Source organism: Neurospora tetraspora (genome assembly GCF_033439725.1).
Source record: "Neurospora tetraspora strain CBS 560.94 chromosome Unknown B0H65scaffold_2, whole genome shotgun sequence".
Classification (NCBI taxonomy): domain Eukaryota; kingdom Fungi; phylum Ascomycota; class Sordariomycetes; order Sordariales; family Sordariaceae; genus Neurospora; species Neurospora tetraspora.
Window position 1 is genome coordinate 6,405,932 of NW_026944384.1, and position 22,920 is coordinate 6,428,851.

General features: G+C 51.7%; 7 protein-coding genes across 7 annotated transcripts; 2 read left to right on the forward strand and 5 right to left on the reverse strand.

The window, feature by feature from the left end:
* Nucleotides 1–3,706: 3,706 nt before the first annotated feature.
* B0H65DRAFT_538027 (uncharacterized protein) lies at nucleotides 3,707–6,066 on the forward strand (the record flags this gene model as incomplete). The annotated part of the gene is made up of 4 exons (XM_062829082.1): nucleotides 3,707–3,829; nucleotides 4,071–4,209; nucleotides 4,644–4,778; nucleotides 5,249–6,066. The coding sequence occupies 4 exons, from the start codon at nucleotides 3,707–3,709 to the stop codon at nucleotides 5,740–5,742; spliced, it is 891 nt and encodes a 296-aa protein (XP_062685353.1). The 3' UTR covers nucleotides 5,743–6,066.
* Nucleotides 6,067–7,584: 1,518 nt separating this feature from the next.
* On the forward strand, nucleotides 7,585–10,301 carry B0H65DRAFT_459853 (uncharacterized protein). The gene is made up of 2 exons (XM_062826487.1): nucleotides 7,585–7,888; nucleotides 8,193–10,301. Exons 1-2 carry the CDS (start codon nucleotides 7,847–7,849, stop codon nucleotides 10,086–10,088), a joined length of 1,938 nt encoding a protein of 645 aa, XP_062685354.1. The 5' UTR covers nucleotides 7,585–7,846; the 3' UTR covers nucleotides 10,089–10,301.
* Nucleotides 10,302–11,574: 1,273 nt separating this feature from the next.
* Nucleotides 11,575–12,993, reverse strand: B0H65DRAFT_569719 (uncharacterized protein; the record flags this gene model as incomplete). Its single annotated transcript, XM_062830421.1, has 2 exons — nucleotides 11,575–12,658; nucleotides 12,737–12,993. The coding sequence occupies 2 exons, from the start codon at nucleotides 12,991–12,993 to the stop codon at nucleotides 11,575–11,577; spliced, it is 1,341 nt and encodes a 446-aa protein (XP_062685355.1).
* Nucleotides 12,994–14,453: 1,460 nt separating this feature from the next.
* B0H65DRAFT_556738 (uncharacterized protein) lies at nucleotides 14,454–15,866 on the reverse strand (the record flags this gene model as incomplete). Its single annotated transcript, XM_062830061.1, has 2 exons — nucleotides 14,454–15,352; nucleotides 15,437–15,866. 2 exons carry the CDS (start codon nucleotides 15,864–15,866, stop codon nucleotides 14,454–14,456), a joined length of 1,329 nt encoding a protein of 442 aa, XP_062685356.1.
* A 1,461-nt stretch (nucleotides 15,867–17,327) lies between these two features.
* On the reverse strand, nucleotides 17,328–17,687 carry B0H65DRAFT_569725 (uncharacterized protein; the record flags this gene model as incomplete). Its single annotated transcript, XM_062830422.1, has 1 exon — nucleotides 17,328–17,687. One exon carries the CDS (start codon nucleotides 17,685–17,687, stop codon nucleotides 17,328–17,330), a length of 360 nt encoding a protein of 119 aa, XP_062685357.1.
* Nucleotides 17,688–18,208: 521 nt separating this feature from the next.
* Nucleotides 18,209–20,316, reverse strand: B0H65DRAFT_143754 (uncharacterized protein). The gene is made up of 2 exons (XM_062820972.1): nucleotides 20,141–20,316; nucleotides 18,209–20,064 (listed from the first exon to the last, which is right to left on the reverse strand). Exon 2 carries the CDS (start codon nucleotides 20,031–20,033, stop codon nucleotides 18,387–18,389), a length of 1,647 nt encoding a protein of 548 aa, XP_062685358.1. The 5' UTR covers nucleotides 20,034–20,064; nucleotides 20,141–20,316; the 3' UTR covers nucleotides 18,209–18,386.
* A 413-nt stretch (nucleotides 20,317–20,729) lies between these two features.
* B0H65DRAFT_143748 (uncharacterized protein) lies at nucleotides 20,730–22,526 on the reverse strand. Its single transcript, XM_062820971.1, has 2 exons — nucleotides 22,324–22,526; nucleotides 20,730–22,259 (listed from the first exon to the last, which is right to left on the reverse strand). The coding sequence occupies exon 2, from the start codon at nucleotides 22,237–22,239 to the stop codon at nucleotides 20,884–20,886; it is 1,356 nt and encodes a 451-aa protein (XP_062685359.1). The 5' UTR covers nucleotides 22,240–22,259; nucleotides 22,324–22,526; the 3' UTR covers nucleotides 20,730–20,883.
* Between the last annotated feature and the right edge of the window lie 394 nt (nucleotides 22,527–22,920).

Below are 22,920 nucleotides of genomic sequence, written 5' to 3' on the forward strand. Positions count from 1 at the left end.
TCCAGCAGACCAGGTGACCCACTCCCAGAGGACCCGAAGAAGAAGGAACAGGAGAAGGGATGGATAAAGAAGGAGGAGAAGGAGGAGAAAAAGGAAAAGGAGAAAGAGAAAAAGGAACAGGTAAAGAAGAAGGAGAAGGCGACGGGGATGGCCATGAACTAAGGGTTCAGTATTGTTTGCTTGTTCTGTTGTAGTGGTGAGAAGGTCAGGATGTTAGGTGTAGGACCCAGTGGGGTGCTGGAATCATTGCAGAATGGCACACAAGGGGAGTCAAGGAAAGTAAGGGGTGTTGGTTGCCTTGTCTTGTCAAAATGAAGACTTAGTTGCGTTGTTTAAAATCGTTACTTGTGTTGCCTTGTTTACTTGCAGTAAATCAATGAGTTTTAATATACTCTGAACGTTACATGTCGTCACGGAATATGTGCTTTCAGTCACTTGGACGTTGCCGAGAGGGATAAGACAACTGATACTTGTGGTTATACCCGTATTCCTGTAGCGAAACGTATACTGCATTCATGCGATAGGTAAGTCTAACGGAGAAAATAGGAGGGCATGAGATATGAAAGTAAACAAGGCAAGCAAACCCCCTTACTTGCTTTGACTTGAGTCAAAAGTACACTTACTTGCCTTGTCAGGCAGGCCCTTTGCTTTGCTTGACTTGTATGTGACTGGACTTGTGTGCAGTACTAATCTAGATGGGACTGATTGTGAGTTGGAGAACCGCGAGGGGAGTCGAGTATGACGGTTTGACAAGCAACAGGTGGTAGGAAAACGGACTGGAAGGTCTAGAATGGTGGAATTGTTCGAGGTATACCTCTCACGTATAGTCGAGCAAGACAAACAAGCCCCTCGCTTGCGTCGATGAACCATGGTGGTGATGCACGCTCCTCTAATCCCAAAAGTCCAACCCAATGAAGCATGGCAAAAAACTTCACAAATGCCCGCTCACGGTTCCGTGAAGCAGAGCAGTTTGCCCCGAGGCTAAAGGTATAAAGCTCATGCCCATGCTCTAGTTGGTTTCTGGTTTCCCTTCTTTTGACATCAGCAAAGCGCCTAGTAGAAAAGCAACCACAAGACCACTTCCACCAAGAACATCTCAATACATCAACAAATACTCAAAGACCAAACAGTAAAATGGCCGACAACCGGTATGTCCCAGACTACCTACCCGCCTCCATCATACTCGCTTTCTTCCTCTTTGCGTATTTCGCTCTCTACGTGGACCGTAAACTGACCGCCTTGATTCCCAGTGACGCTGCTGCTAAGGAGGCGGAGAAGAGGAAGAAGATTGGAGGAGGCGGAAAAGTCCAGACAGGAGCAGATCAAGAGGGAGAAGTCTAGACAGGAGGAGAACAAGAAGAGAGAGGCGGCCGACAAAGAGAGACAGGAGGAGAGGAAGAGGATGGAGGCTGCTAAGAGCAAGTAAGCTTGCTGTGTGCTTGGGTACCATCCGATCGGATGTTGAAGATCGCGTCCGCTGTGATAGCTCTCGTGACCATGTCGTAGGTACTGATGGAATTGATAATCAAGGGAAAGAAGGATTGTTCTCTAAATGAGACGAGAAAAGAAATGGAAGTTTGCCATGATACGTGGTAGTTAGCTCAACGCAAACGAGGAAATGATAAAGGCCCAAGATGATCCAGCGGAGTTCATCGACTTGCCATAAGAATATGTTTACAGCTTGTGAAGCTAGTTTCTCTCAATGAGCCCCTAGTTGTTCTCTTGTTCTTTAGTAAGCTTCCCTCGTTGTATCTGTGGGCTAGTCAGTGTGCTTGTGCTTCATGGAAACGGCATAAATGTGCCTAGGTCCTAGGAATATCGTTGGTATCTCTTCCTCGGTTGCAATTGATGAAACAAGATGAAGTAAACACCATGATGCATGGCTGCTCCAAGACCTCAAAGACCCAACACATCTGAAGCAAGACAAACGGCTTTTCTGAAGGAAACGTCCAAGGTCCCGTTGCTGTTCAACTGAGGGAAGACGTATAAAGATCCTTGTCCTGCCGACTGTCAGTGATTTGCTTCTTGTACCATCACCAAAGCAGCCAGCACAGTATAACATACACCTTCTTTTCGAGTCTGCACAAACACAAACCAACCAGATCCGCAAACATGGCGTACTCCGACAACCGGTACGTCCGTTTATCCATTCAACCACACGGAGTACCCCAGCTAACCTCTGTTTTCCCTAGTGACGATTCCCAAGCAAAGATGCAAAAGGCTCTAGAAGAGGAGCAAAAGAAGGCAAGAGAAGAAGAGGAGAGGAAAAGGAAGGAAGTGGAAGAGGAGGAGAAGAAGTTGAAGGAGGAAGAGAGTGCGAGGCAGGCACGGGTCCAGAACACGTATACTTTTACCGTTCTGGTGAAGAAGGCGTGATGTCGCCCGTGGGTTCGACTGAGATGCCGGGATTAGTGGAACGCAGGTATCGAGGTAAGCGCGATGAGTAACGTTGTAGTCACTCAACGTCGGGTAGGGCTGAGCTGACTGCCTGCTGACTTAGCTTGGCGATGGAACATCGGTTCTGGTGTTTGGCGGAATGGAAAAGATAGGCTTGTAGAAAGGGGAATCTTACCGAGAGGGATCGGGGTTATTGGGTGATGATCGTGAGTGGTTGTAAGCGCCGTGGAGTGTTCTGGTTACCACGAGAGATGTGACATGATCCTGTGGTTATCTTTATTACTCTTCCTCCGCAAGTCGTTGGAAACCCTTGTGCGATCGTGGTTTCCTGCATCAGATCATGCAAGCGAGCGTGGAAGTTGCGATGGGCGCTGTTTCCCATGCAAGGCAATAATAACCTGGAAGCACTTCATCTGGCAGCCTGGCCCATCTAGATCGTGAGTACCGCCAATTGACGGGTTTCTCCTTATTATTTTCATCAACATTAATAGGTCGAAGACAAAGAATTACGATGGTTGATGTTCAGCTTCAAAGATTTCCGTTCCACGGGAGTGGCAGTCCCTGCAGGAAATACCAGCCATCCCGCGCCTTCGGGATAACTGGGCTTTCCTCGAGCGCCAGCATTAGAACACGGCCCGGGAGTCCAGGCAGTTCGCTTGCACAACGTTGTACAAAAGTAATTCCGGGCTGGTGCGGCACAGTTCATTTCCATCCTTCTAGAAAAAGCCATAGTGTTTCTCACACCAAGTTGTGCCGAAGATTGGAGTCCGAGGTCCTCGGATGGGGATGCCATTGGTCACAGTGCTGTGGAATGTGAGACACATAGTTGATTACCAAAGTTACTGTAAGATTCAGCGGTGGTTGATTCTTCAAGGACACTCGCTCAGTTGGTACATGTTGAAGCCCGGCGAGCGATTCGAATTGGCCGATTAACTTCAGGAATGTGCAGATTACCAGCGAATGGAATTTGCCAATCGTATTATCATTTGAAGCGATTCATATGTTTGTTGTAACCCGGTGCAATGTTTTGTCCTGCTCCAAAAAAACTGCCGTTGGGCCCGTGCCGGCCGTCACGGCGGCAGAATTACCAACAAAGTACGGTAAATCACCAACAAAGTTACGGCCCTTTCCCTCCCGTCCGACGGGATGGCGTTATTGGCGTAAAATTACACAGCCCCCTAAGCCACACACCTTACCACTGAAACTCGGTGTCTTTCAGGGGCCTGATAGCGGCTCAGTGTTGCCTGAAAGTGGGGGCCCCGCGTAGGGCCAAGCGTCCCGCCACATCCTGTCGCCCTCGGTCAACATCATGGCCATCACCAAATCAATATCACCAAACCATCACCAACTGTTGGAAGTCCGTGCCCTGGGCCCCCCATTCACCGGCTTTGCCCATTCACTGGGCCGTTCCATTACCGGCACTCCCTTCCAGGTATTTAGGCTGCCCTGGTTTCCGTTTCTCCTCTTCCGTTAGACAACTACAATCAAGCCCTTTTCGTTGTCGCCTTCCAGCCTCCATCACCAACGACACAGAACTATCACCAACAAGTTGCCGATCTCTCGATAAATTCGTTAAAAACACAAAAATTCATGCTCCTGCGGATCCGACACCTTGCGAGCATTTTCACATTCAATTGAGCCATGCGATTGCAATCGCGAACTTTGAAGCGCAGAAACGAGATTTTTCGCATTCCTCCGAGACCCTGCCAGGAGGATCCGAGGCCGGTGTGTGTCACAGCACCCTGAGCACCGTCATTACCGATGTAACTCTGCAGCCCTACGATAATGACCTTCCAGAACAAGACACAGCAAGTACAGTACCACCATTCTCGGTGGGGGGAACGACGCCAGGCTTCCAATTACGGAGAGTCCTAGACCAGAACTGGCTTCAAGCTTCGAGCATTCTTTGCATACTTCTCCCGCCGGCATCATTCCCCGTCCCCGTGTGTATGGCTGACGGGAGGCGCACCGTTCCATCGGTCCGTGGGAGGAGGGAGTCCTGGCTCTGGCATCGCGCGCACCGGCGTTGGCCTGGAGAGAAAACCAGGAGTGGACACTGGCCCCGGTGTGCCTCTTCCCGGCATTATGGAACTGAGGCTCCAAAAGGTTTTGACGAACGACAAATACTTGCGCCGCTCGGTTGCGACCGACGTAGGTCTGCGATACTGGTGAGCCTAGGAGGCGTAGTCCCTGATAATACTTCATCGTGCCGCGCTAACTTCTTTGGCCACCGTTATGGCACAGAGGGACCCCCATTTTACGAGTCAAGGAGGGCCCTAGTGCCAATCTCCCAATTGTGATGACCTCAGCATTGGGCCTCTCCATTGGTGGTCATCCCGACGGCACGGATGTTGACAAGCGAATTGGTCGAGACTCGAGCCGTGAGAGATGCCCGGACGTCAACTACCGTCGGGCTTAGCGAACAATGGACCCCAACCTTCAAGGCGTCAACATCTGGGAGAAGGATGTGATGTAATACACATTCGGTGTATACATCACAGTGACAGTGCCCTCAGGCAGCGATTTGGGGGCTCTTCCCTATCAGTCATCAGTCATACTTCCTGGTCCTTACTGAGCGCGACTGCGATGAGGACAGAGGCTTGGATAATCTTGGACATCACACCGACGGCATGCCTGGCATCGTGATAGGGGTTGGGCAAAGATATATAAGGAGCGGTGCTGTTGGTCTTTGGAATAGGTTCTCGACATCACCAACGAACATTCCAAGCAACACAAAGACAACAGCAACAGAAACAACAAGTCGACACCTACCTTAACCTTTAAGCCCTTCATCCCTCTTTACAACCGACAACAACACTAGCAGACACTCTTCCAACTCGTCACAATGAAGAACATCATCCTCCTGACCGTCTCCTCCTCGCGGCCTCCACCGCCGCCCTACCTACTCCTCCCTCCTCCACCTCCAACTCACTTTCTGCCACCGACCCCGACTGCGGCCGAAGCGGCTACAACTGCGGAGATCCTGAGCCTTCTGGCACCGCGGTCTCCATCACCGGCAGTGGCCGGAGCGGGTACAACAAGGCCCGGGAAGCTGAGCAGTCCGCCGACACCGATGGTAGGAGTGGGTACAACAAGCGCACCCCCGGTGGACGGAGCGGATATAATGACATCGGCGAAGATGATGGTACTGTTTCTGCCACCGGTGGAAGAAGCGGGTACAACAAGGCCCGCGAGCAGTCCGCTGATACCGATGGACGTAGTGGCTACAACAAGGTCCGCGACCAGCAGGCTGATACCGATGGTCGCAGTGGCTACAACAAGCGCACTCCGGGGTCTGGAAGGAGCGGGTATAACAACGTGGAGGATGGTGCCGACGGCAACTAAGTGGACATTGTTGGGTTCGCATAGGCGGCTTTTTGTCTTTTGGATATCACGTTCTACGGAGTTCTGTGGTGTTTGGAGTGTTTGGTGGTAAAGGGCTGGTACCTAATGAGTTTGTACGGTGGTGGTTGTGTGCTTTTAGATGGTGGTCTTTTTTGGGGTAGAACTTTAGAAGCGCCAGGCGGGGCTGCAAGCATCGCGAGATGTGGGGTTTGGCGGTTTGGTGTTTTCCTCTTCTTTTTTGTAACTAAGAATTCTGCGAGTCACCTCACTACTTAGTTCCTTTGGACAGAATTTTGGATAGAGTAATTCTACAGCAATAATTACAAACTATCATCTTTTTTTTCCTGTTGCTGATGATTGTGAGGCGCCTCGTCGGTCATCGTGGGATCTCGGGGCTACAGGGGCTTCAGGGGCTTCAGCGCTTCCAGGTGTTCGTCCGGTGATGGACACTCATACTATAGCGCGCCACCAGGGTTGTAGAAAACGATCCTCGGGATGTTCTTGTAACTGTAAAATACATTTTGAGACGATTTTGGCGTAGAATTAATCTATGGATCAGTTTGAAACGGTAAGGCCATCTCCAGGATGGACCCAAACCCCTTTCTCAGACCAAAATATCTTACTTGGATAAAATGGCCTCCTCCGAAAATGATCCTTAGGGGAATCCCTTAAATAAAATATTTCTATCGAGGATAAATTTAAGGAAAGGACTATCATTGAGGTTATGTTATCGAACAAGAATGTCCCTAAATGTTGATATTTTAGACAAGAACTGATCCATAGATCAGTTTGAATACAAAATCATACACTTTATTGGAGAATTTTACAATTACAAAAACATGCCGAGGATCGTTTTCTACAACCCTGGTGGCGCGCTATGGCCTAATAAGACGCCATGGCGGACCCACCTTCCCGTGGGCTCTCGTCGTGTTAGTGTTAACAACAACGAGGACACTCATTGAAATATCGCTCTTTCTCCGGGGATGACCCTCGAGAAAAATCTGTTCAGTTCCTTCCAAGTTTCTCATGCAGATACCGTCTTGTGTTATTGGTTGCACCTGCCTCAAAAAATCACGTTTGGGTCTCGCATATGCATTGCCTTATCACCGGAACCCACGACCGGCAGGGATGGTCGCTGGGCCTCACTGCCCTGAACTGAACTGCACCTCGCCCGCGCCTCCAATTTTCCCACAGAACACCAACATGGACGCATCACGATCTCAACATTTTGCCACATTTCCTTCTTCAATATTCGTGATTATGGCAACCTCTCCTTTCCCAGCCTCACGCGCCATGTTCCACAGTGTGCTGCCTGACGGTGGTACCTGCATGCGGCTTACACCACCGGCTCGCTCCAAAAGCGGAGCTTACGGACTCTCGGCGCCGCGGGCGAGAAGATGATGTGAGATCTATATTTCACTAGCCAAGGGCAGCAACATCCACCACCCATGTCTGTCTGCTCAGCTCCTCAGCCCCACTTGTGCGTCGGTACCACAGATTCAGAGATGCTTGTAGGTTGCCACCTTGCGAGTTTCTTCATCCGAGTCATCGCTGACGCAGTCACATCGCAGACTGAGGAGCATGTGGTTGACGAATCTATGAGCTGTCGGCGCTGGGCGGTAGGAGCTTTGTTCTACCTCCGGTAGGCCGGCAGGGAGAAGACTCGCAATGTCCCTGCGGAGAGGTCCGAGCCCCGGAGTCGGGACCGGATGTCATGCCTTCGGCTTTCAGGACGTATCGCCGGTGAGTGGGACTGGTCCTCTTGAACTGGTGAGGTTGCTTGTTAAAATCTCGGTGTAGGGGATGCCCAAGAACACCTTGTTTGGCTAACTTTATGTTGTAGATCTGATAACACTTCCGCGGCCGACTCGCCGCCGGACAAGACAGAAAGACGAAGACACAGTTTCCCGGCGCGGTTGAGGATTTCCCCTTACCTGTGGAATCCGGTTTTGAGCGGCATGATAACATTCCTGCTGCAGCTCTTCCAGGTCGAGTACTTACTGCATACCTACCCTCTTGCCTTCCAGAGAGCATTTTGGGTGAACAAGTGTCATCTTGGTTACCATCGTGATGATCACAAGGGAGACTACAGCGAGTCTGTACTATGATGTTGTTCTCGGTCCCAGTGGCGGTCTCGTCGACTTCTGTACGTCTATTCTCCTCCGTTATATGGCCACTGTTCAACCTCAACGAGACGTCTTCGGTCCACGGCACTGGTGAATGAAGCGCAGTTGCATATTTCTGAGCCCGGTATCAACCGTTATGCATCAGCTGGTTGCAGTCAATACAAGAACTATTTCGACAGCCAAGATGCCCGCCGAGGCGGGCATGGTCCATGGTCTCTGCACATCTGGCAAGAAAAGGTTTTCTCGTTGAAATGATAAAAAGGCCTCGTTCCCCTCTTTGGTTCACTTCTTCTACTTTTCGGCTTTCCTGACTCTGGCAGTTAGATCCGTTACAATGACGCTCTCGACATTCTCAACTTTCTCACGACACAATCATTGTTGATCACCATGCCTACTACCCCTATCGCCAATCCCAACGCAGCTATCGCCACTTCCGATTCTTCAACCACAATGTCCGACTCTCTCGCACCCATTACCCAGCTCGCTGCCACCATGCCCCAAATAGCTGGAAACTCCTTTGGCAACAGAGCTGGAAATCCTCCTTCTTGCCCCGTGGACCACCCCCCAATGGAGCGCATGTCGAACGAGATTTTAACCAAGATCTGTGATATGGCCGTGACTGAGGAGAAAAGGGCTTGTGGCGCTCGAGCTCTAGCACTAACATCCAAGACCATGCAGCCCTCAGCACGACGGGCAATGTACAACTCCATTGTGCTCGGGGATTACAAAAAGAGCATTTTGCTTCTAAGGAGCCTGCTGCAGTTCCCACACAATCGGGAGCTTGTTCGGCATCTAGAGGTGCGCCCCCCAGTCAAAATACCGCATCCCGATGGCCCTGAGCAACCCCGTTTCGTCGACATGTCCAAGGTTCTCGACACCATCTACAGGGGCGAGAGATGCAACCCACAACTTCCTCCCGCACTCTTGGACGATCTCAAAGAGGAACTTGACCCGTTTCCTACGGAGACAGAGTGGTCTTTTGGGGAATACCCGCAGGGCGGCTACAACACGGTCACCCGAGCCATCATATTTCTTTGCCAGAACATACAGTCCTTCAAAGTCCAGATTATGGGCGAGTGGTCTGGTTCCTCCTGTTACTACACCAGAACCCAGCCCAGATTTCTGCTTGCCTGGGCCCGGCGCCGGCATCCCGCGATAGCCTTCAACCATCTACGCATCCTTGATCTGGATGTAGCCTCCATCGCTTGTTTCTCCAGGACGCCTAAATTTCTCGGGGACAAAAGCATGTGCGCGTGCAGAGTAACTTGCCCCCCGACGGTAGAGGATCTGACTCTTCGTCACGAGGATGCTAGCCTCAGCAGAAACTTCCTTCCACCAGATCACTTCAACGATAGCTTCGATAGCGAAGATTACGAGGATGATGACGATGACGACGATGACCAACACAGCCTCCTACCAAACATTGCTTCTTGCCTCGACGGCCTCCTTTACTTCCTCATGCCCTGTTCCGCGTCTCTCCGCAAGCTCCGCCTCCTGGGAGGCTTCGACCATTCCGGTCTCATGGAGCCCAGCCGTTTGTTTACTGCCCAAGCCGTGTGCGAAAATAACTGGAACACCATTCTCCCGCACTTCCAGCAGCTCGTCCACCTCGAGTTTTCCGGCTACGGTAACCCGTGTCCGCCAGACGACGGGCACAGGAACACATGGCCCGATAATGTATATCGCTACGGCACCGACAAGACTATTAGCTGCCTCGGTCAACTCCCAAAACTCCGGTACTTGAAGCTTCCACTGGTGGATCTGTTCCCGCTATCGCCAGCAGCCTTTCCGGATACGGCGAAGGGACTAAGGGAGTTAGTACGTGAAGAACTACCAGGGGAGCTGGACCCGGATGATGTATTGTATGACCCATACGTACCACTGTTCCATTGCCGTGCCTTTAAGAGGACAATGATCCAGTCTATGAAAGGATTAGCTGGACCGCTGGGTACAGGAAAAGGGACCCACCATAACGTCGGGGAAAAGCTGCGACAGGCGGCCGGGGGAAAGGAAATCCCGAGGAATTTGGAAAAGGTAGAGGTGTATTACTTCGTGAAGGATGCTGACAAGAAAAAGGACCCAAGAGAGCGGTGGGCCAAGAGTAGCCAGTACGTCTCTCTGGATCGTGCGGAAATTGAGGCGCATGAGGCACGTATGGCGGAAGAGGCCGGGTGGTTTCCAACGAAGGTGAAGACATTCACGTGGACGAGGGGCTACTGAAAGTTCGAGGAGGAGGCACATCACTACCTAGGTACCGGCACACTGTGTGGCAAGTCTGGGTTTCATATCTCTTAGACATTGGACATACGGCAGAAAGATCACAATCATCACATGGGATTTGAACAGGAAAAAATGGCATGTATCATCTGTTTTATACGTCTACTATATTCGAAACTTCATTTTATCCAACAGCAAGGCTTTCCATCATCCACACTTCCGTGGAACCTAATAGTTCTGAGTCCTCAACTAGCTTCCTCTTGCCCTGTCCTACCATCCACTGGTCTCCCACTCAGCGTTCGATGTCGACAAATTCCGGCGCCACCTAATCACCCTCTACCTTACAGCCACCTTCTCCTTTCCCCTCTCAGGCCGGTTAACAACCATCACGTACATGCGCCTGAACCGTGGAGGAAGTCTCTTATCCATACACTCAACAACCTTTTCATCGCTACCCCTCAACGGCTTCATGTAAGCGAGCGAATGCAATGGCAGCTTCAGACACCGTAATTTCCCCGGCTTTCGGCAGACATTGAGCAAGGAGTAATGGGGCTCCGCATACGATAGCGAACATTGGAGTAAGATGTATGTATCAGGTTTTCCTCTCAATCCGCTGATTTTCCATGTCTTAAAGGCATCACTTTTACACACGATCTTGAAAACAGCTTCTACAGCAGCATCTCTTGGTACATTTTTACAAGTCTTTTTGAGTTAATCTCTATTTGTTCATCACTAGCCACCAGAATAGTCTGCTCTGCATCCTGAGGTCCACTAAAGGGACATGGAGAAAGGTAGTAAAACGCTTCTCCTTATGGTAGAGCAGCCATAGGTCTCAAAGCTGCGGTAGGCTGACCACATCACATCACACCATATCATCCATCTTCGAAACTGCCGGCAGGTGAGTTCCCTGGAGGCTGCCGTTGAACCCATCCTTTCCTTCTTCCTTGTGCCATTCAACCGCCCCTTTCCTCTCGCTTATGCCTTCGCCCTCTGCTTCACGCCTCCTATTGGACACTATTTGGAAGGTGCAAAATAAGTTAGGCACCGCAACAAGCAAAGATGACCTGAACGATGATCAATTCGTTGATGACCGGGAAAAGCTATCTCGTGACAGACTCTCCGGAGTTTGTCTTACGTACTTGACTAGGTCGTTACCAAACCTGACTCGACACGTTCTTGCCTGATAAGCAAAGGCGTGTGAGCAAGTCCGACCTGGGTCTTCGGGTCCGACGGGAAACCCCATCTCCATGGCTGCCCTATTACAGGTGCCCCCTCGATGAATCGCTCGTCGTCCTTTGGTAGTTGCCCGGTTCCTTCATGCCATGCCCAGTCATGTCATCAGATTTTCTGTGCCCTACTCGGCAGCATTTGCTGCCATGGTGATGGCTTCCTCCAGCTGCTCTCTGGCATCCGAGTCGAGCTTATTCCAAGTTCGCATCAGCGAATGTTCCGTTTCTGGAGCCTGCCTCTCACGAAGACGTAGCCGACCTTAAAGCCGGCACTCAACAACCCTCCACTTCAAGGTCGTTCTCTCCGCACGAGTCTGAGGCGGGTTGACCACCATGAGATCGAGCTTCCTCAGGTTAGCTGGAAGCCCAGTCCTGACTGACTCAATGAGCTTGCCATCCTCTGGACCCAAAGGCACAATGAAATCGTTACCCCCGAGAGCGATTAACGGCGCCTTCAGATACCTCAGCTTGCCCATTTCCGGCAAGCAATCAAGCTTGCCCGAGGCCCCAAACCGGGCCTTCATGCCAATGGCAGAAGGACGGTCCCAACCCATCACTAACACTTCCAGAGTGTCTTTGTACGAACGTAGAACGTCGTTCCAATTGGGCATTCTGACTTGTTCGGAATTGCTAGTGGCGTTGTTGGACTCCCTGATGTCCGTGTAACGGATCATCTTGTCGAAGTCGTCGACAAGCCTGAGCTCGCGCAACTTCATGTTTGTTCCCAACCAGGCGGAAAGGATTTCGATGGTAAAGGCCTCGTACGGCAGCTCGGATTCAACCCTGTTTCCCACGAGGGTGAGCCGCTCGACCGAGGGCGGGCAGCCGGGTGGGTATCCGGGCACATGGCTCTTGAAGTTGGTGAGGGAGTAGAGGGCACCAAAGTCGAGAGTCAAGGACTTGAGGTACGACGGGCAGTTGTTGATAAGGCTGGAATAAATGAGGATGTTTGGCGCAGTTTGGTTGGCAGGCTCCGGGCCCTCGGAATGGCGCCTGGGCTCACCAAAGCAAAGGCGAGTAGCCGCGAGACGGGGGCAGAGCTGTAGGGCCGTCGTGAGAACTTGATCCTCTATGGTGTGAAAATTCACACCGGTTTGGCCGATCATGTGGATCAGGAAACCGCCCCATTCTGAGGAATCAGTGGCGATCAGAGTGTCAAGGCTGTTTTTCAAGGTCCCGCGGAGGAAGCTGTGCTCGGGAAGAGCGTCTGCGATGGGAGTCGAAAGAAGTGGGTAGATGTTGCGCATGAATTCTGATAATACCAAGGGCTGGGGGGGTATGAATCTGATCGGTAGCGGACGCACGTAGTCCGTAATAAAAGTTACGAGATAGCGTACGTAGCGTCTATTCTTCGGATACAGGAGCAAGCTCCGTACAAGGCGCATAAGGGTACTCGTAGTCTTTACGGCGGCGACCTGGAACAGGGCCCGCTGAGCCGGGTAAGCGAAGCTTGTGGAAGTAAGCGCCAGTGATCGAAGGTCATTGTACCGAGGCTGCCAGGTGTCTGAGGCAGCTGAATCGATGTGGGGGTGGGTGAATGTGCCGGCCTGCTCGTTGGGGGAGATACCGACAATGTCTCCGTGGAATTCGGCAATCCTTTCTAGTATCCCTTGGGGAAGGCACTCAATTGGTGCCCATCCCGCTCCCGGAGGGGATGCTGTCTGCTTAACGGGATTCATTGTCGAGGGAATTCGTCGTTGGACGTTTGTGGTATCGGGTCGCGTACGCTTATGAAGCTTGTTTCTTGTTGATCGTTGTAGACGTGTTCTAAGAAGACGGCTGGCGGTTAGCTCAGGCAATAGGTAAAGTACAGTTTGGAGCGTCCATGAAGAAGGAAGAGGCAACATACCAGGTATATATCATTCAGGACTAGGTTCAGGTCTCGACTTGATGGTCGATGCTCGAGTCGACAAGAGGTGTTCGACTTTGCAGCTCCAGAATCGTCGGTATCGGCAGGCGAGTGCGAAGAAGGACACCCGAGAGGCGACACCCGATCCAGAGGAATTCGTCACAGAGGAAAAGCCAGTTGTCGCAGAAGAGAAGCGAATCGTTGCAAGAAAGAAGTGGATCGTCGTAGGGGAGAAGTGAGTCGTCGAAGAGGAGAAGAGAATCGTCGAAGGAGTGGGGAGAGTCGTCGCGTCGAGTCGTCGAGTGGCGATAAGTATTCGACTCTGCGACGGTCGGTATGATGTTGCAACTTCTGTTGTTTCTATCAAAGACTGATTGATAAGGTTCGATGTAATCGCTGACGTTGTCGCACAAATGCGCGTGGGTGGGAGTTGTGTGGTTGATTGCGTTCCTAGGTGCACTCGAGCGTGAGGTGGTGTTTTGTTGAAGGGAGAAGATTGGCGAGGACGGCCCGCGGGAAGATTAAGTAGTGTCGGGTCAATAACCTCTACCAGTGAAGGGGCCCGGTCAACCTGAAGTGCTGGCGAAGGTGCTGGTGAGCCCGGAAGTGAATGGCTCTAATCCCGGGCCCCGGCCGGCCCATGCACGCGGCCGGTAGCGATTTCAGGTTCAAACTCTTACTCAAAGGAACTAATCACCACACAGATTCGCTCACGATGAACAGTTCAACCCTGGCGTAGCTCGGGGTTACCTTTTCAGACAAGACAATGGCCGATATGCGGTTATACAGGTGTAAACATAGGCGCACTCACCCCTTTTCCTACACGTACCGAAATTTTCCCGGACACTGACCAATATTTTCAACAAAACAGTGATAATCTGTCTGAAATTGACCATTGAGATTCGTTCAAGGCTACCTCTAGCTATTTAGGGGATAATGCTTTTGTCATAGGGCGAGATGCTGTGATAGGTCTCCCTAACAGTCTAACACGAAGTGCCCATGCCCAGTAGTTACGCATCGACAACCGCGGTATCAAAGGAACACTACCTAGTTACCATAGTTGTATCGAAGCCAAAGAGCTCTTTCAAACATTTTCGCCGCCTTAACGCCAGAAACTTCATCCCTTTGCTCGGGGAACAGTACATCATACTCTGTCCAAGTAAACTTCCTGCACGTCTTAGAGCTGACTATCAGCCTATTGTCTCGGACTCTCGGTGAATCTCACTCGACAAAAGCTCCGCCCACACCGTCTCAAAACGTTTCCGAGCTCTGTGGCTACAAGAGCTGGCACTACAGCCGGAACTCAACCACCCTCCACGTCGACGGCATCCTCTCCCCGCCGCTGCCACACTGAAGTGGGTTCCTGACCATCACATCAATCTTCCTACACCAAGGAGGAAGTCCAGTGCGCATCAACCAAGTGACCTCCCAATCCTCCACATCCAGAGGGAGACCGAACTGATTACCGCTAAAAGCATGGAGCGGCGCCTTGATATAGCGCAACTTGTGCAGCTCGGGGAGACAATCGAGCATTCCTGATGCCCCGAAGCGCCCCTGCGGGATGGCGAAGGTAGAACTGTAACAGTCCAATACCAGGACTTCGAGGGTGTCACGGTAAGAAAGGAGGATATTGTTCCAATTCTTTGGCTGGGGATGAGAATTCCGGAACCGATGGTACATAATAAGCTTGTCGAAGCCGTCTAGCATGCGCAACTCTCGGAACTTCTTATTTGTGCCTAACCATTTAGCGAAGATATTCAGGTCGAAGAGGTGATAAGGAAGCTCCGACTCCGTCTTGTTTCCGACGAGCGTGAGGCGCTCAACGGAGGGTGGCAAGCCGGTTGGGTAGCCGGGTTGTACGTATTGTATGAGGTTAGTCAACGACAGGAGCGCGCCGAAGTCAAGGGTTAGAGCCTTCAGCTGTGGGAGGTGGTGATTGTCCAGGAGGCTGGCGTAAATGGGCGGGTTCGGCGCTGGCTGGCTCGTTGGTTGCGGTCCCCTCTCGGCATGGCGGTGGGGTAAGTAGAAGCAAATACGGGTGGCTGTGATTTTAGGACAAAGCTGAACAGTGGCCGTGAGGAGCTGGTCCTCAAGGGTGTGCAGATTGACAACCATAGAGTCAATGAGTCGAAATGATATTCTGAGTTTATTGTCGTTCAGAGCCTTCAAAGTTTCCTGAAACAGGGGAACTATCCGGTGGAAGAAGCTGTCGTGGGGGAGGCCCTGGACAGCGGCGGTGGGCAAGAGGGGATATATATAGTGTAGAAACTCACCCAAAACCAGGGGCTGAGGAGAGATGAGGCGCTGCGGCATCCAGCGCACATGATCATTGATGGCGGCTACGAAGCAACGCACGTAGCGTCTGTTGTTTGGGTAGAGCAATAGGCTGCGAATAAGGCGCATGAGGTGGCCGGTGGTCTTGACCATAGCAACCTTGAACAAGGCACGTTGCGCCGGGTTAGAAAATGTCCTCGAGACAAGGGCCAGGGCGCGAAGGTCGTTGTATACCGGGCTCCAGGTGTTGGAAGCCGTTGAGTCCAGGTAAGGTTTGACGACGTCTTCGGTAAAAGTGTCCGTCTGCTCGGAGGGCGAGACGCCGGAAATGTCGCCGCAGAATTCGGCGATGGTCTCAATCACCTCCTGGGGGAGCTGCTGCAGCGTCACCCTTCCCGGAGGGGATCTTTGCTGCTCAACAGGCGCCATTGTTAAAGATATGAATGCTGGTTATTGTAAGTTCGTTGTACTGGCTGGGTTGCCTCTGGTGATCTTTCTTGTCGTGAACCGTAATATATGAGGGGCTTTTCTAATGAAGAAGAATTAGCCCAGGCAACAGGTATCATCTGGATGTTGCTGAAGAAGGACCTGAAGGAGTAACTTACATGAGCGACTGTTGCGCAAGTTGCCTTGGGTCAGAATCAGATGGAGGGTTCAAGTCGGTGACGATTGTCGAGTCGATGCTACGAGCTTGAGCTTTCAACTTTATAAGCGTCGGGATTGTGTTTTTGCCGGTACTGGACGAACTTGTCGCGGGATTGAAGGAAGTTGTCAGTCGTCAATTCGTCGCGCAAAGAAGGCTAGTTGACTGCGACAGCTGGTGTAATGTCACAGCTGTTCTTCGTTCGGTCTTTTCGTGGAAGACGGGGCGATGAGGCTCGATTGAATGACGACGTTGTCGCAAGAAGGCCTGATGCGGGGAGTTGCGTGGTTGATGTTGCAGTCCCCAGAGGAAATCGAGGGTGAGCGGATGGAGATGTTGAGTGGAAGAAGTTGGAAGGAGGGGCACCCCGCGGCCGGACGATTAAATATTACAGAAGTCGTCGCCCAGTAAAGCGTTCTTCTGGTCAGGTGAAGGGTTCCGATCAGTGAAGGGCTCCGGGTGGATGGGCGGGATATCCCAAATGTCATCGGCCCGTGAAGGGGCCCAGGGGCGGTCAAGTGCCGGTGAATGTGCGGGAGCAAGTCACTGTGAACGGGCCCACTCCCGGCCGGCTCTTGCCGCCCTTGTTCCCGGCCGGCAGCTATCTTAGGTTCAACCCTTCTTCAACCCTTCACTGGAAGGAACTGAGGACCGTGCAGACTCGCCCACGATGACCTCTTCAACACTGTCGTTGCCAAGAGTCGTGGTTGTGGACAAGTGAGACCGTGAATGGCCGTCTATGCGTGTTTACACGGTCGTAATGAACTCGCTTCCTTGTGACTCGTCGAAGTCCAGATATTATCCCTCGTTCCTTTCTATAAGCACTTTCCGTGTATTTTGGTAGGTTCAAGTTCATCCAGGTGGTTTGAAGTCGGACGTTTGTGGAGTTTATTCCATGTCCTACTCAAATGAACCAACTAGGTACTGCTGATCTCTATCCTAGACCAGCTCTCGGTAGCTTTATTTAACTATGTGTCCTTGCCTCTTCTTGATGTCTTTCTCAAGGTATCTGAGACCTGTGACAGTTCCATGTTTCCTCAAAAGTTTATCTCCCCATGAGAGTCCACTGTTCCAAAACCTTGACTTGTTTCATTTCCTCAAGTTACCGTACCCAGCGAGCCATGAACTAGCCAAGGGAAAACATGACTGGCGCAACATATCGGACAGAAAACCGCCAAGGCCTGGCCTGTGGTTGAGCCCGCAGTCGATGCGGTGCCAGCACTCCTGAGAGTCGGTGACGATCTAGATTATGGCTGATTTGGGGCGATGTTGCTCCATGAGTTGAAGGGAGACAGAAAGAGATTGTACCAAGGTCCCCGGTTCTGTCTGAGTGGCGGAGTATATTTCCTTGTACGATCACACTGCACACCGAAGCGACTTGAAGCCGAGGGCATGGAGGTGTTGACTACAGCGACCTTGAATAAGGCGCGCTGAGCAGCGTTGGTGAATGTCTTGGAAATAAGCGACAGTGCCCGAAGGTCCTTGTAGGCCGGTTGCCAGGTATTGGATGCCGCTGAATCCAGGTATGGGTGGACGATGACTTCGGTAAAACTGTCTGCCTGCTCAGAGGGCGAGACACGAGCAAGCAGGCTTCGTAGGAAGCACATGAGACTACCGGTGGTCTTTACGACGGCGACCTGGAATAGGGCGCGCTGGGCCGGGTATGAGAAGCTCTTGGACGTGAGGGCTAGTGAACTCCAGGGTATTCTCGAACGTTAGAAGCAGCGTGGATTTCCGGTGGATTCATGTTGTGTTGAACGCTACGGAGGCGGACATCACGGGAGACGACAAAAGTATTGGTAAATGTTTCGAGTGATGTAAGTGAGAGAATGTGTCTGTAATTTTGTAGAAATAGAACGAAGTCTGATTATATATATTGGGCAGCTTTCTGTGAATGGTATCTACTTTGTGCTAAAGAAGATAAGATATGGTGACTGTTCAGCTCGTTGACACCAGTGGTTCAAAGTTGAAAGTTTTTTTTGGGGGGTTTGCTTGTCCTAATCTCAGTCCGGGATCAACGCATGCTACTTCTACTGAGGTATACCTCCCCAGTGTTGGGTGCCTTTGTATCTGAAACGTGTGTGACTTCCATGATTCTTAACTGTCTCCTCCCATGACAGTCCATTCCGGCAAAGATTCGAACTGTTCCATGCTCTTGTCAACCCGGGGGCCAGGGCCCATGAATCAGCCAAGTGCTCAAACTCTCTCTGCCAGCATCAACACCAGATTCCAACGCATGACGTGTTTGTGAAGGTTTCATATCCTCTATCCGGGACCTCCCGCGTCCTAGCAAAATTCGATGCGGTTTAGAACGAAAACTCAATGGTCCTCCACGCGTAACCCTCATCTTCCTCCATACTTGGTTCAACGACCACGACATCCAGTTTTCTCAATGACGGTGGAAGTTCAGCTTGAATGAGGCCGAGGATGTTATGGTCGTCACCGGGACCGTGTATCCGAATGCCCAGCAATTCACTATGCCAAGACGGACGATTGTCCGGCTCATTGTTCTCCTGCTCATCGCTCACTTGCTCATCGTCCTCCTGCTCATCATCCACCTGCAGAAGCTCAGTCATGTACTCATCCATGTTCATTGCCGAGCCGTCAGGCAGAACGACAAGTCCCAAGTCCTCCCAGTCATTATTTGGCGGCTGAAATTCCGGCATATCGTCCCTGAGGTAGTGTAGGGGTACTTTCAGGTAAGCCAGCCTTTTGAGCTGCGGTAGACAGTCAAGCATCCCGCTGGGCCCGAACCGAGCCCCCACGTAGTGCGTGCCTTCGAAGTAGCGATTTCCGTCTATGACGATAAGCTCCAGGGTATCTTTGAACATTGGAAGTATTGTGTTCCAGTTATGCTTCTTGGGCCCAGCCCCGGGATACCAATCACATCTTTGAAGCATTCGCAGTTCCCGCAACTTTGTGTTGGTGCTGAGCCATTCGTACAAGTCGTCGAGGGGAATCTCAAATCCAGCATCGTCGTTGCCCACGATTTTGAGATACTCGACGGTGGGAGGACATCCGCTAGGGTATCCAGGTACACATTGACGCAATTGTAGCAGTGAATACGAGAGTGCACCGACGTCCAATGTTAGGGACTTGAGCCTGAAGCAATCTTGACCTAAGAGACCATCTGTCAGGTATGGAAAGGCTTTTGGTGTCAAAGGGCGCGATCCCCAATGAATCCAGGTATTCCGATAGAACAGCCTAGCCCCCCTGATCTGAGGGCAAAGCTCCAAGATCGCCCTTAGGATGTGGTCTCCCACAATGTAGTGGGATGGTCGCGAGGTGTCTGTAGAGGTAATCTGCCTTTCCGATGCAGCAGTATCTGAGCTGACCGATTCAGGACTCCTCGAGACAAAAGGTAGCAACAGGCTACGGAAGAAGCAGGCGTTCCGCAACTGGTCCAAGGCAGGTGTGTGTAAGAGTGGGCCGAGAGTTTGTACCGACGCCGATATAGGATCGAGGATGTCGGGAGGGTTTTGACGGCCGATAAGATTTTCGCGGGGCAGCGGAGACGCCACAAGCCACTGCACATACTTCCGGTTTGCCGGGTATTCCAGCAAGCTACGGAGTAGACGGAGCATGCCTATGGAGCTGCGCGTCATGCTAACCCTAAAGAGGGCCCGTTGTGCGGGTGCCGTGAACGCTCTAGACGCAAGTGATGACGATCGAAGATAGTCGTAAGGCGTGGGCTCTGTACGACGGGGGACTTCTAGATGCCTATCTCGAGGTATGAAGGGACACGGTGTTTCATCGTCGGGAAAGTCAACCCGGTCTCGTCCTGAGACGTAAGCAATTTCGCCGACGAATTCGAAGATCCTCTCCAAAAGCTCGATGGGAAGCTTCTCGATCGTCGTCGTTCCTGGAAGACATGGCGGCCGGATATCCACGAAGGCGCTGCAATCTCCCTGCGCCATGTTCTCGACATAGTCGTCGCTCTTTCGCTTTGACATGATGTTGCTTACAGTCGATGAAGCGGCACTACTGTTGGCATCTGGCGTCAGTATAGTTCTGAAATCATTGCGAGACAAACGGAGGTTGCGGGCAAGGATGCACACACATACTGGCAAGACTTTAGAGAGCTGAGTTTGGGATCATTCCCAGGCTGGAGAAAGGCGTAAAAGCGAATGTAGAGGTGGTTGCAAGGTGCAGGTTGCAAGTGGTCCGGGCGACGAATGCGAAAGGTTTCGGTTGACGAGGGAGGATGGGGCGAGAACTTTAAATAAGGTACTGCGAGGTCAAAGGTTTTGACGCAGCAGCGTACTGACTCACTGGGGGAAGTCAATGTGACCAGTTCCGTCCTGGATAACAAACGGAAGAAAATGGAAAGCGTGACTGGCCAACATACTGAAACTTTGAAAGGGCAGGCAGGATCATGAGCCGGCCAATGGGTGGGCTCCGGAGCCTGCCTGTGAAGGCGCCTACCCCGGCCGGCAAAACCAGATGGAACTCGGAATGTACTTTCTCCAGAATCCTGAAAGATTGACAAGAGCATTACACTGGGGTGTGTCACAATACACTACCGCCTTGAAAGATTCATGTAAATCCTTCGCAGTCCCACTCCTAAGTCCCTCATGCGTAATCTTTCCATCTGGATTCTCGTTCCCGTTTGACTCCAGCGTAGAGGTATCCCAATCCCTTTTTTGGCCGTGACTCCCAGCAAACAGATGCTCTTTGGGGTCATCCAACTGCTCGAACACTTCATTGTACAAGGAGCAAACGCCAGGGTCATCAAGCGTTGACACCTGCGGTCATAGGTAATGAATGTGTCATTACCCTGAAAGCGACCAAGCCGGTTCGTATCTATAGGTCGACACGCACAGTCCTAGATCTCTTGATGGCGAGCTCGTCCACGTCAGGGTGCTCACCGATGGAAAACACCTCTTCAACAACCACAACATCTATCCTCTTCAGGCTGGGCGGAAGCCCGGTCTGTACCAGCTCCAGCACCCCCGGCCCGTCCCATGTCCGTGGGACATGAATCTCAGGACTATCATCCCTAAGCATATGCAAGAACGTCTTAAGGTATGTCAGCTTTTTGAGCTCTGGTAAGCACGAGAGCATTTTGGTAGGGCCAAGGCGCCAGATGACCTCGTCTTCATCGTACATTAATCTGGTCCCTTCTATTACGAAAAGTTCCAAGGTGTCTTTGAGCGAGAGCAGGATGTCGTTCCAATTCGGAATTGTTTCTACTGTGTCTTGCTTGAAATCCACGTAGATATTGTCGTCGCCCCCGCGTAGCACTCGAAGTTCACGCAGTCTTTTGTGGCCGCGCAACCAACCACGAAGACTCCCGAGGCTAAGCGGAGGATCCGAATACGCGTTACATGTATTGCCGACCAGTGTCAGGCACTCGATGTTGGGATGGCAGAATTCTGTGTATTCGGGTCCGAGGACAACAAGGGCACTTTTCTTTTGGAACGCGACCAAGTCGAGCGTGAGTGATTCCAGAAAAGAATAGGGATCTGGGAGGCATGAGGAAACCGTGTTGTATGTTCGGTGATCCGCGAGGTATCTTGCGTGAGAGCTTCCATAACGTGGACAGAGCTGGACGATGCTTCTCAAGACGTAATCACCCAAGGCGTCGCGGGAGAGCTGCGGAAGCTTCTCACGGACAGATCTCCATTTCGAGCGGTACTTATATGAGAAGCAATCGTCTCCCAACCATGCTGACAGTGCCATCACCACCCCGCGAAAGAAGCTAGCGTCCTGTAGCTCGTCGAAGATGGGAGTGAACACATCTCTGCCCAAAATGTTCATGAACGCCCGCAGCACGATTCCTCCAACGGGGTACTGGAGCCTCCAGCACTCCTTGCGAGACACCGCAAGACGTCGCACGTAGTTCCTATTCTTTGGGTAGAAGAGTAAGCTCCGAAGTAAGCTCATGATTCCAATAGAGCCCTGGACCACGGTGGTCTTGAACAAGACGCGCTGGGATGGCTCCGCGAACGCCTTTGAAACAAGCGATAATACCCGAAGATCAGCGTAAGCTGATGAGTATAAGGTGTGTGGCGGTCCGGGAAACGGCTCCGATTGCGGATGATCCTCGGGGGGATCAAAACAGTTGATCAGATAGTCGTGTGAGGGGTGAGGGACATGCCCGATGAGTTCGCAGATGTGTTCTCGTATTTCGAGTGGTAGTCGCTCCACGAGTGCCATTCTGAGTGGGACTACAGATCCTATTCGCACGTCAACATCATTGCAGCTGAGGATATGCCGTCGGCTGGAAGGCCTTAAGCTCACGCTGCCAGTGGCTTACCGGGACCTATCTGCCGCTGGAGGAATTATTGTGTTGAGCAGTGCAAAGCCAAAGTAAAACCACGCCTGGAAATGAGACAAGAGCTCGGGTGGTGTAGGCCAAGTAGAACAAGTGTTGCGGTAGGACTATCGTGATGCGAGAAGAAATGAATGAGATGAGGGGTCGTCCGGGTTGAGGCTTTGATGCAACACCGTGTTGACTCCTATTGGCCTCTCACCCTGGACAACGAAGAACCAACCCCCGGCTGGCAATAACGGCGCTAATGCTGCAAAGGTTCCTTGAACAGGCAAGCACAACTAACCAGTCTGCCTTCGGCTTCCGGCCGGCAGTGGTACTGTTGTAGTCAAGCGGCCCAACCACACAAGGACTATGGCACAGAACTTGCGTATCACGTCTCTGAGGGTACTCTCATTGATATGCTCGCTGAAAACCTAGAGAAAAACAGCGAAGACACATGTGTCGAGTATTTGACCGAAGAGACCTGAACAGAAGGAAACAAAGCGATGATGCCTGAGGTAGTCCGTAAGATCCTAGAAACCGATCTCCTACCGGACATATCATTCCTCCCGTCCCAGAGCAAA

Bases quoted from the DNA above. Each gene is read 5' to 3' on its own strand.
- B0H65DRAFT_459853 (XM_062826487.1), top strand. From the start codon at position 7,847: ATGATGTTGTTCTCGGTCCCAGTGGCGGTCTCGTCGACTTCT. The intron at 7,889-8,192 runs GTACGTCTATTC...TCTGGCAGTTAG, and splicing joins TGGCGGTCTCGTCGACTTCT to ATCCGTTACAATGACGCTCT.
- B0H65DRAFT_143754 (XM_062820972.1), bottom strand. From the start codon at position 20,033: ATGTCAAAGCGAAAGAGCGACGACTATGTCGAGAACATGGCGCAGGGA.
- B0H65DRAFT_143748 (XM_062820971.1), bottom strand. From the start codon at position 22,239: ATGGCACTCGTGGAGCGACTACCACTCGAAATACGAGAACACATCTGC.